We start from the raw sequence: 12,135 nt of genomic DNA, 5'->3' as shown, positions 1-12,135 counted from the left end.
GAGGGTACGAACGAAAGGATGGGTATTAATATATACATGATAAACGTATAATAACACTGTGGACACCGTTATAACTGTTTCCAGCTTATAAAGGCGGGGAGAAACGAATAAACTGACGGATGTGAACATGCGTCGATAGGGTTAGTTTACACGAACCGGGTTCGCTCTAATAGTTGAGGTACAAGACAGCGACGACGGCCAGGATCAAGTTAGGCGACCAGTTTCGAAGCGACGCATCGTCTGACTGCGTCTTAGCAGACACGGCACCCTTATTGGAAGGGTGGTTATTACCGGTATTTGGTTTATCATCATGTCTAACGTGTGAGACCGTAGAGGTCGCGTTGTTGCCCTTTGCGATACCCGTTGTCGAGTTATGCGGAGCTGTGTTGAAATCTGGGGAGTCCGGGTCATCATCGGGGCGAGGCCCTTTTGAAGATGGTGCTTGGCCGTTGGGATGCTCAACAGTTATAAGCCCCGTATAGTTGATTTCTTCGTTTTGTTGGATTTTCAGAGCGTAATCTGAGCCATCTTCCAGGTCCTCGCTGGCCTTCCAGGTATATTCATTTCCACGGGCGTCACGCGTAAGGACATCCACGTCGCTAAGGTTGTTCGCCGCGCCCCTGCGAAGGGTAATAGTTGTGGGCTGCAGGGTAACAATGTCAGAGTAAGATTAACGGTAGGGGATGGTCAAGTCCCAGACACGACATACAAGATCAGGGTCACCGATCCACTTTACAGTATTATCTTCACCAGCATGGATGACGCCTGGCCACTGAGTAAATGACAAGGCATCTATTACACCAGCATGGGCCAAGCAGGCAATAGTTGTGAATATAGATTCGAACGCGCGCATGGTGAATAGTTTATACCTTGTTAAACGTTAGATAATGGGTGAGATATAAGCACTTGAAGTATACAAGCAACGAGGAGATGGCAGCAGCACGGTGCAATAATAGTTGATGGCAATGCAATAAAGGGGATACAAAAGGAACTTCACTCAAGTGCGAAGTCCACAGCCAGGTGTTCTCATATAAGCCTTCCTTAACCCTCACTTACAGATTTAGGCAAGCACGACCAACGAGGATGACTCTTCAGTAAATAACTAATACTTTTAACAATGCTCAACGTTGAATGTGGCCCAAGGATACCTCAGTGATGAATGGAGTAGAAAGTCGATTGTGTCCCAGAGTGCAAGGACAGGGCGCCCCGGACATGTTTATAAGCCGTGGCTTTTGCTTGAAGACCCCCATTTTTTGGCTTGTTTGTTATACTTCACCCAATCCTAGAATGAGGGGATAGTCTCCTAGTCACATTCTTGGTCACCCAGATGGTGGGATGGGTTGGCTACTAGCTGATGGGGAGAACTCAGGGAATGTTGTGTCTTTCTTGTTCTTACATTCTTCGGGGATTCTCCCTCAACTATGGCTGAGGTAGTATCATATACTGAGCGAAAATTATTATGTTACTTTTAACATACCAGCGTTAGGCCTAAGTTTCTACTAATTCTCCCTTAATTCATTTTTAACATTCATGGGTAATGAAATGAAAACTCCTAAAGCTCACAACTCTCAACAGTACCGTGCCGGGCATGCATGGTTTGAACTTGGTAGTTGCATTGGAGGCAATACCCATAAAGATGGGCGCGTCTTTTCAGAAGAAATACGGAGTAGTGCATGTAGAGCTCAGTCTTTTAGCTGATAAGTCTCCAAGCCATCTGAGCAATAGGGTACATTGGTCAGGTTTTATTTGGAGAGTACGTAGCCTTATCTAAATGTAGCCGCTGTGCCTACATGAAGGTGGGAAGGAAATCCCTGCTAAGGAATAAGCAGTGCAGCAAGAGGGGCTAAACACAGGTTGTGCAAAATTGCTCTTCCTCTTGAATGGTATGACAATATAGTATAACATTCAACCCGTTATTCGGGTGGATAAACTGCAGAGATTGAGTTCTGGTGGCTGATATATATAATAAACCCTAATCAGTGGTGGCAATACTGAGGATGTAGTTATTGTTTTTCAGGGGTCAACAGAATTGCCAGGTGAGAAATCTCTCACAGTTGGTTGCCTTGAATCTCCATACACGTCACATAAATCTGAGGTACATGGTACATATGCATGTTCTATGTTGCGATAGGTAGTGTTCGTTGGGTATATATGATTGATCTACCCATCCGCGGCGGCTAATCTTCTCTTCGTCAGATCCACCACTATTGTCATGTACTCTCTCTTTCTCTCTCTCTCTTCTCTCCAGCGCGGTTCAATTTTTCTGCTTATACCTATCGAGTTTCTTGTAGATCATTATTATTGTCTTTCTCCTGTGCTTATTCCTCACATTTCGTTCGCGGTTCAAGTTTCTCCCATCAAATCTCCTTCATTTCCCTCCCTCAGTGGATAGTTACTGGTTTTTGGGCAGTGGCTGTAAGTTTATCATCCACAGCTCGCTACCAGTTCCCAGTGCCTTTCTTCGACTCGTGTGTCTTCCCTTATATCTATTACTGCCTTTTTTTCACGGCATCCTATCCTGATGTCTCAGCGATGAATAAGCACCAACAATAATTTTTCGTAAAAGCTCTGCTGCAGATCTCCTGCAATCAAAGGTCTTGATCCACTCCTTGGTATGTACGTTTTTTCCCCCTACCTATCCGGAATCTGTTGTGCATCAATTTATGCATGGCAAATATCCAAGTCCTGGGACCCTTCTGCACAACCGAAGTTTCATGATCCCGACGTTCAGAAACTCGTTGGCCGAGCCGTGAGGTGCAGAAGGCTGGTTTGTTGTGCCTGAGAAGTGAGGTTTGCTCCTTGCTTACAGCTCTGACTATACCTGCGTTTCCACTTCTGGTATTTCTACTCTTATTGTGTGATCACTCTTTCTACTTCATTCATCCTTTTTTCATGGATCCCCTTTTACGGTCATTCCCGTAGCTCCCAACATTCCAACAAATACCCACAATGCCGAGCATGGCCCGATTCGGTCGGGCCAAGAAAACGCCAAAAGCAGTAGCCAACAATGCTAACTCGGACATGCTTGTATCACCGACGTCAGATCCTCCGCGACGGTCCCCTCGTGTTAGTTTACCACATGTGGAAACGCAACTGAATATGCATCAATACAGTGGTCTTTTTGATCTCGACGCCCCGGAACGTCTAAAGGCCGTGGAGTCGTCTGCAGGTGGGTGGTTTTTTTTCTCCCCTTATCGGGCTCCGATTAGCCATCATTCCAATCGGACAAGTCACCAGTTGCTTATTGTGAGATTATGTGCACATTCTTACAGAGTCGATTACTTCGCATTCCTCGAACGCCCGAACAAATGGGTCAACACTTACGAACAGTGACTCAATGACAACTGAATGGTCTTCGGCAGTCGGTCACGCAGCCACGGGCAAGTCTGGTCGTGTCATACATAATCTACAGGAGGATATTGCCCGCTTGACGCGAGAGTGCAGTGTTTATCGTTCCCGGGCGGAAGAAACACAGCGCATGAACGATGCCTTCAAGACTCAGGTACAAAACATGACGGAACGTCTCCGGAACCTGGAGCAGGCACACGAGACGAACCTGCATTCGATCTCTCGCAAAGATAAGAAAATCGAGGAGTTACGCGCAGAGGTGCAGAGCGAAAAGGATAGACGACTGCGAGCAGAGACGGACACGAAAAAATTCCATCAACTGATGGATGAAAGCCGTGATGATTTCAATCGGAAATGCGCGGAGTTGCAGGAGATCGCCAACCATGCTCGGACCCAGTATGACGTGCTTGCTAAAGCTGGGCAACGTGAGCGCGCAGATCAACAAAGGAGGGTGAAGGCGATTCGCGATGAGATCGATGCTCTAAAAACACGACAAGAAGAAAAGAGTCTGCACCTTGAGCGCTTGGATGCTGTGATGGCCCAGAAAAATCGTGAGATTGAGATTGGCCGAGAAAATTTTGACAAGCTCTTTGAGGTGTACGAGTCCTATAAAAAAGCCCATGACGAAGAGGTCCACACACTCGTTGAGAGGGGTCGCCAGGGTGATGCCAATTTGAACGCAGCTTTGGCTTCTTTGAAGGAAACTGAAGATCGGATGAAATGGGCAATCCAGGTCAAGAACGAGGTCAAAGATGCCAATTAAAACTGGACCAATAAAGGTCGTGGCGCGTCCACGGTGGCCTTTTCTTTTCTTTAACAGGCAGCTAGCGCTGGTCGTGAAAGCCTAGGTGGATTAGCAGGTTTGTTAACAAACTACTTCGGTAACAATGTTTCCTACTTATCTAACACTGGACAGTTTTCTTTCTTTATGCTGAGGACACACCTATCGCAACCTGTCTCCCTCCCTAATGGACCGGTTGGTCTCGAACTTTGGGTGTAAGCCCCAGGTTGCTCTTCTCTTTGACCTGTTTATATCCCCCCTTTCATAATCTGAAAGCATTTCATTCCACTTCCCGGCGAATCTGTCCGGGCTCAATCGCTGTTATCTGGAGTTTGGGATTGTTTGATACCCTGGGGGAAATCCACTGCCATATCACCTTGCTTGTTAGATTGCATTTACAGTACAGTGATGCCCACAATGACTAGACTGATAGATATATTTACAACATGCACATACAGGAAACTACTGTGAATTCACGTATTGGACAGACACGTGATGTCCTTCTTTGTATTCAGCTGTCTTTGGTCAAAGTTCCGACATTACCTGCCCCTTCCTTAGGTTGCCTAGCGGCTTACTATTAGAATTCTTCTATTTCTTTCTCCTCAGCCGTGAGTATTGATCAACTGCCTGTACCCCACAGCAATATTCAATTTGCGTTTGCGCATTACCAGAGAGTTCTTCACCATTGGTTGCATCTACCCGTGCAGTGTTTGTCTTGTTCCTGGGAATAGAGTCTTAGATGCCAGGCTACAGGGCCTATTGTCACGATTCATCTCACCTGAGTTCCAAGGTCTCCTTCCGCTGTTGTCTTGGTGATGTGGTGATATTTATATCTGTCTTCCCAGCTCACTTTGCTTTTCTTTCACACTCTTCCCTTACTTGCTACCGCTACTGTTTCTTCCCCTTCTAGTTTTCATAATATTCTCTTCTGCTTTACTTCGTTCCATCCTATAGTACTTTTCTCTCATATATTTTCAAGCTACATCTCTCTTTGTAGTTTCCACTGCCTCCTTTGATGCGTGGGAGTTGCTTCTAGAATGGTACAAGGATGGCGAATGAACAGCGCATAACATTCGCGTCCATCTGGGCATTCGAGGACATTGGGGTAAAGGCACTCTCCCTAGTCTGTTAATGCAGGTCATTTGCTAACCAGAATGGCGATAGGTGCAAGATATAGGCATTGAAATGAAGTTCGTCCCTTACGTCCCCAATGACAACTCCACCAATACTGATGTGCGCTATAGGAAAGCACTACCTCACCTGGATTACCACTGCGAATACCTGAGGCATGACGACGTAAGTCCTTCGAGAAACAACTTTTTCCACTGCATTGCTAATTCACTTATGCTAGCTCCTGGTGGTGAAAGGACGTATGAACGGCTCTGCAAAGAAGATCGCGGGCCTTGTTTCAACCTTTATCGAAGACCAGAAGAATAAGGATCTTCTTGATGTATGTCTCTCGCCTTTCTTGTTCAGAGATGACCGGTTGCTAATATGTCATAACAAATCTAAGATGCCACGTACTCGTCAACTGAATATTCCTATCATGCTTCGAGACGACGGAGCTTCTGTCCCAGTCGCTACTACCGAAGATAGCCTAGGGGGTCTCTTGGCTCTTGACATTGATTCGGATGTGGAGCTGATACATCAATCTCATCTAATGACTCATGTCTCAAAATTCTGGCTATCGTCGCATGGAGGCATTGGGTGCTTTGCGACTGGTTTCCATGAAGTCCTCACTGAGATTGCAGCCGTGACAGGCACAAATATTACTATAATCGATGAGGTTAAAGGCATCCAAATATCTGGAAGTAGCGCTGGAGATGTTGACGACGCTGTAGCGAAGCTCACTCGGATTGAGAAACCCTTGGTACGTGACACGCCTCTTAAAGTATATCTAGCCACTAACTACATATGTTTCTCAGTCTTGCCTTGTCAACCACAAGGTGGGCAACATGGGTATAGCCACAGAAGACAAGGCGACCCGATACAGCATTCAGAATTATAGCAGCCTGAACCAAGTGGCTCTTCGCCGTGTTCTAGCTGACCCCGCAACGAGTTTGAATCTCGGTATCAGCCAGATGTTTGTCACTACCTCTCTTTCATTCGATGAGGAATCTCAGAGTTACATGCTGCCTAAGAACGTTGTGAATCCACGGCCAATTAGCGACGGGCCGGGGAAGTCCATAATATGGCAAAATTATACTTTCCCTGAGGTTGGCAAAGGGGATGAGTTTGTTCTATTGGAATCTGTTGAAGATACAAATATTCCGGCTGCAACATCAGCGACCTCGCCCACTCACCCTTTTCTGACTGCCGAAAAGGCTAAGCAAGTCAATGAATGGGTCGCTGAGGGTAAGGAAATGGAGGTTACCAGCGAACAGCCTGAACACCCACCTACACCACCACCTGAGTTTTCAAGCAATACAACAGCAGTCCTAGGTGCTAAGAGAGGTCCAGCTATTAAGACAAGACGGCCTATTCCATCAGCTATACAGTCCAGCCAATCGGTTCCGTTGGTGGTACCAGTGACGAAATCTGAACGTGTCAAGGTCCCTGATCCTGCACCCAGGAAAGAAGATGCCTCCGCACCCCGCAGAAAATTCAAAATGACATATAGCATCGAATCGGGGAATACAGATATGCGTGTCAGCTTCTCTAGACCTACTAGCCCTTGTGAGCTGAGAGATGCGGCTGATTCCTTCCTTAATGCTTCGACACCTGCTGCACCGAAGCCACGCCCCTCCCTAATCTTCGACGAAACGAAGCATGGGCTCAATAAGCATCCCCCACGCCCTCCAGACAACAAAAATAGTGGTCAAACTTTCAAAGCTCAAAGCAAAAGTGATTATGTACCCGCTCGGACAACCAAAAAGCTCGACACGAACAATTTGCTTGTTGACGTGACCGCACCAGCAGCCATAAGTACGAATTCTCTTCCGATGATGCGTGCAGACCAGCCAGCTTTGATACCACTGAATGCAAACGTTGACTCCGAAAACACGGTTCTAAAAAGCAATGCGCCATCGCGGATAAACAACATCGCCCACGACTTGAATGGCTTAGTGATGGAAGCGGATTGTGGACCTCAAGATGACTCTGGCTGCCCTGTATCACATGAGGGTGCAAAATCAGGTAAAAATGACAATCTTTCAGAGCAGGTCAAAAGGCTCGTCATGTTGGAAGAGGCTTTCCTTGAGCAGACGAGAGAGTCAACCACAATTAGTGAAGTCTCGGCATGCGCTGCCAATCCTCCCAGTCCCCGAAATCAAATAAATGCGGTCTTGTCAAGAAGGCGACTTGAAGAGCTCGAGAGACGACACAAAGCGGAAGGAAAACAACCAAGCGATGAGGTGACTACCAGGGAGTTTCATCATACAATGAATCACAAAGCGCCTAAGCCAAGTCACAATGTCTCAAGTAAGTCTCCGAGAAAAGCGAAGAGGCAAGCCACTCTGGAGGATGCCTGGGGAATACCGAAAAAGCCGACAAAGAGCCGGATCTCAGACAACCCAACTCCATATGAAAATATGGGGCCCAAGAATATATCTTCCCGACACACGGCGCAGGAAGATGTGCAACATGCCCGAAAGGTGCAAGGAGAGCTGAGTATGAATGAGAGTATCAAACAGCTTTTTGAGATCCTAAAACCTACATTGAAAGCTGCCGAATATTTCCCTGGGTCTTTGACTTTGGAGGTTCAGATTGGTCTCGCATTGATTCCAGTTCTGCCGAAGACCTACAAGGAGGGTCTCATCTCCTTAAGAGAGTGGACAGAGATAATGCAACCACGGACTGGCGTATCTGCACCAACTACCAAGTTCATTGATAGGCTCACAACATCGGGACTTGATGTTGATCATATTGTGGACCTTAAAACATCAAAAAATGGGAATCGCCGTTTCTTTGAACACGAAGACAATGAGTATAGTGTTTTCTATGAGTTCCATTGCCGCTCTAAAACAGATCAATCTATCATTGTCGAAGTTGATGGATGCGGAAAATATTCCATCAAGAAGCCAACCGAAGCACTAGGTGCAGTCAATATTCACTTTCCTGGTAGTATCTGGGATGCTCGTATGATTGTCCGTGGCAATATTGCATATCCTATCCAAGGATACCAAGAATTTGAAGACGCCGCCCGATATTTGGTGGACCATCTCTGGGTCCAGCCCGACAAACACCTCGTCCGTCTTTACACTAAAACTTCCAAAGACAAACATCTGACTGTGGACAAAGTTCTTATGAAGCGTTGGACCCGCTATCGGTATATTCGTTCGAACGATTGCTCCTCTAAAGGCATCAACACCCCCGACACTTCGTCATCGACAGGAGGAAAAGAAGATTCCGCTGCTGATTCTGTGGGATCCAAGAGTGCAGCAAAAGAAATGAACAGTGTCGACAACGGTGGGACCCCCGAAGCACAAGAGCTTCAACTGCAAGTCACAGAAGTACAGGATCTATTGATAGGGTCCAGCTCCGCGGACACTCAAGCAATAAGAGCACGTTGCATTCCACTGGCGGAGATGATACGCAGGGGGAGGCAATGGTATGAAGTTTCGCTTGTTAGCTCTGCCATTGATGCTATATTGAAGACTAATGCGAATATCGAAATTGGAGAGCGCACGCACGATTGGCGTAGCCTTGACCTACTTGGAAACGACGCTATTTTACTGCAAAGCAGCATACCGGGCTGTCCAGATTCAGCATTGCCATCTAGGCCGGTCGCTACTGCTGTGGGGGCCGCAGGTATTGGTGATCTCCTCCGCCTAACGAAAGCGGTAGTTCAGAACATGGATGGCGTTGGATTTTGGAACTGTGGACCTTGTGGTGATGTTGCCCGGATGCCAGTGACCGGTTCTCTGAACGCCTTCAGTATCCCCAACAGACCTATCACATCATCCATGGATGTCATAGCAAAGACAGAAAGGAAGAGCTTGAACTTTGACGAATTGGAGAGTATCAAGGAAGTGGAAAGTAGCATTGGGGGCGCCCCAGCGGCTAACAAACCGAATGCTGCCTCTGACCTGAAGAAGGAACAGATCGAGATTGATTACTGGTGATGGGGCCATATTTCACTCTTTCGTCGTGTCGCTTATGCTTTGGTCATTCTTTGAATTGATTCTATGGGGTGCTTTCTCATGGAGAATATGGGACGACACCACGCAGCCCGCGTCCCTTCAATAACCGATGGGGATCTTGATACACGTATGTTGGAGGCATGATAGCCTGCAGTATATTCCCGTATTGTGTTCTTCTAATCTCGTAGTCCTAGTGACTGTTTGACTTCTGCTAGGTCAATCCCGATCCAAGAATTTCCATATCTCAGGCCCAGTAAACTTACTGCTGTAAATAGACACATAAACTCCGGGGATAATAGTAGAAGTACCTGGTCCAGGCTGGAGAGATTTTGCAATCTTCAAATTTTTTAGCGTTAGGAGTTCAAATCATTTTTCCTCCAGATTGCTGGCACATCCATGATGGCTTTTGACATGATGGAGAAAGGCTTGATCTTGCAAGTAGCAAAGGTTGGGCTCATAGATTGGTAGAGGCGGGGGTGTTCGGCATTGCTCCAAGCAACACAAATGCTTGCAGAAGGGGGCCTAAATTCCTGCGGTCGCCACATCGGACAGCGACTGCTAACCGCACCCCATGACACTCAGTCACCGCTTTTCTTTCCCTTGTTGCGTTCTGTCATGTTAATAGAAGTCAACGTGGTATACAACTTCTCATTGTGGTTGCCTTATGAATCTAACACTCCGACGTACCGACGCCGCAAAATCGGTGTAAATACTTGAGTACTGAAGAACACATTAACGCTGACCATGACTCAAACTTGCAACTCTATTCTAGTCGCATTGGTTGCTTTATTTGCTGGCTTGTTTGCTTTCTATCGCAATCAGTTCGACAGTTTGCTAGCTCCAAACAATGAAGGCTTCGAATTTACTGTGGGTGGAAGACGATTGATCTCCCCACCGACCGTGACCGACCCTGCCCGAGATATAAAGTATCTGGGCAGCTATTCTTTGGGAGTTGAGCATTATCAAAACATTTTTTATGCAGAGGCACCATGGGGTAAACGCCGCTTCGCACCGCCCATTCCGTTCCAGTACGCGAGGGGATCGGTTGTTGATGCCACTCGCCCTGGAGCCTGGTGCCCGCAAGGGATGGGAGATGTGCTCCCTTTCACAAGCCGGGTTGTTAATATCAGTGAAAATTGCTTGAGCTTGAGGGTTGCTCGACCGACCGCTACCAAAACCGATGAGCGGTTACCGGTAATGGTGTGGATACATGGAGGTAAAGTGATGTTCACCATTGCAAATAGAGTACTCCTGGGGATCTATTGAGTTCCTGATGCATACTAATGCGTCTTAGGCGGCCATGCTCTAGGTTCTGCCTCTGAGGTCTTATACAATCCAGACGGATTGATAAGGCAATCTGTTGCGGACGGCCAGCCACTGATTTACGTCGCCATCAATTATCGTCTTGGCTGTAATACATTCTACCCTTTGATTGAAGCCATATCTAATTGTATACCTAGTTTTTGGCTTTGCAACCAGCAAGATAATGGCTGAAAATAAGCAGACGAATGCTGGTCTTCGTGACCAACGGGCAGCTTTGGAGTGTATGTAGCTACCTAACAGTCCTCGCCTTTTCATTATAAGGCATCTCACACCGTTAATTATAGGGGTCCGTGATAATATTGAAGTCTTTGGTGGAGATCCACAAAGAGGTGATATGATCTACTAAGTGACGGCTTATCAGTTGTAGCTGACGTTAAGTTCTACAAGTGACTGTCGTGGGACAAAGCGTGGGCGCCAGCGATATTGGTCTACATTTGACATCATTCGAAGGAACAAAAGGAGTTCCGTTTCAACAAGCGATGTAATACACCTGTGAGACAAAAACAAAATACGTCTTGCGCTGACTTGGAGATGTAGTATGATGTCGGGTGGGCCAGGCTTGAACTTTAACAGCAAGTCAGACTTGGTCGCAAATAACACTGCAGACATCGCGAAAAGAGTTGGGTGTGCTATAGAGGGCGAGGATCAATCTCTAGAGACCTTGGAATGCCTACGAGATGTGTCCTTTGATGTTTTGACCAATCTCTCTGTAACGGCATCTCGGAAAGCCCGCCCACCATTCGGCGAGGGCTTTTTCTTCCCGACAGTTGATGGTGACTTCATCCGTGACCGGCCTTCTCAGCTCATGCGTGCCGGTAAATTCGTGAAAGAGATTCCGGTGATCGCATCCTGGGTGACAAATGATGGTGCCTGGTATGCATCACCGTCGACTTCCACAGAACAGCAAGTATTAGACAGCTTTGGCTTGTGGCTGTTTAGCCTTTCCAATTCCACAAAAGAGAAGCTCCTGCAAATATACCCACTTGAGGACTTCGAACATCTTGTCCGGAAAGAATATGATGGCCCTATCTCTGCACAGTACTACCGCGCAGCGCAGATGAACAAAGACATTTGGTTCACCTGCCCCGTGCTTGACTTTGCATGGCAATACTTCAAAAATGGGGGCGCGAAACAATCGCAGGTTCGGCTGTACGAACATAACTCCACAAGATTCACACCCGCGTTCGAGATGATGGGCGTCCCGATGTGGCGTGTTGCGCACCTTAGTGATATTCCCTATGTGTTGAACGTCCAGCATCTGGATGGGGGTACAGACAACTCAGCTGCCGAGCTCGCGCTGGCCAGGACCATGAGTACGTCCATAACCAAGTTTGTAAATAGCGGCAGTCCTGAAGGTCATATTGGTGGCGTTGAGACATGGCCTGCTGCTTTCGTTGATGTTGCAAAAGAGGACTTGCAAAATGATTTTCCGGGAAAGCTTTCATTGCAGATCTTTGGTGGCCCCTATGGGACCATGCCTGTGACTATTGCCGAAGGTTCTCGGCATGATGCTAGAACTGCTGCAGAGGAAGCGGTGCACTGGGAGAAGCTGTTCGATCGGTGCGGATTCATCAACAGTGACAAGATGAGAGAAGAAGCGGG

At 47.1% G+C, this 12,135-nt stretch overlaps 4 protein-coding genes across 4 annotated transcripts; 3 read left to right on the top strand and 1 right to left on the bottom strand.

Moving 5' to 3' along the window:
• Positions 1–166: 166 nt before the first annotated feature.
• On the bottom strand, positions 167–853 carry ANOM_006050 (GPI anchored serine-threonine rich family protein; the record flags this gene model as incomplete). The annotated part of the gene is made up of 2 exons (XM_015551307.1): positions 167–643; positions 710–853. The coding sequence occupies 2 exons, from the start codon at positions 851–853 to the stop codon at positions 167–169; spliced, it is 621 nt and encodes a 206-aa protein (XP_015406089.1).
• Positions 854–2,949: 2,096 nt separating this feature from the next.
• ANOM_006049 (uncharacterized protein) lies at positions 2,950–4,111 on the top strand (the record flags this gene model as incomplete). Its single annotated transcript, XM_015551306.1, has 2 exons — positions 2,950–3,169; positions 3,273–4,111. The coding sequence occupies 2 exons, from the start codon at positions 2,950–2,952 to the stop codon at positions 4,109–4,111; spliced, it is 1,059 nt and encodes a 352-aa protein (XP_015406084.1).
• A 1,066-nt stretch (positions 4,112–5,177) lies between these two features.
• ANOM_006048 (uncharacterized protein) lies at positions 5,178–9,192 on the top strand (the record flags this gene model as incomplete). The annotated part of the gene is made up of 5 exons (XM_015551305.1): positions 5,178–5,234; positions 5,294–5,425; positions 5,481–5,579; positions 5,643–5,999; positions 6,055–9,192. 5 exons carry the CDS (start codon positions 5,178–5,180, stop codon positions 9,190–9,192), a joined length of 3,783 nt encoding a protein of 1,260 aa, XP_015406085.1.
• A 762-nt stretch (positions 9,193–9,954) lies between these two features.
• Positions 9,955–12,133, top strand: ANOM_006047 (uncharacterized protein; the record flags this gene model as incomplete). Its single annotated transcript, XM_015551304.1, has 6 exons — positions 9,955–10,426; positions 10,505–10,621; positions 10,671–10,754; positions 10,818–10,862; positions 10,921–11,014; positions 11,071–12,133. Coding segments are annotated over 6 exons (1,875 nt in total), but the record flags the coding sequence as incomplete, so codon positions are not given.
• Positions 12,134–12,135: the final 2 nt, after the last annotated feature.

The sequence above is a fragment of the Aspergillus nomiae genome (assembly GCF_001204775.2).
Source record: "Aspergillus nomiae NRRL 13137 chromosome Unknown contig00170, whole genome shotgun sequence".
Classification (NCBI taxonomy): Eukaryota; Fungi; Ascomycota; class Eurotiomycetes; order Eurotiales; family Aspergillaceae; genus Aspergillus; species Aspergillus nomiae.
This window is presented reverse-complemented; position numbering and strand designations above follow the sequence as displayed.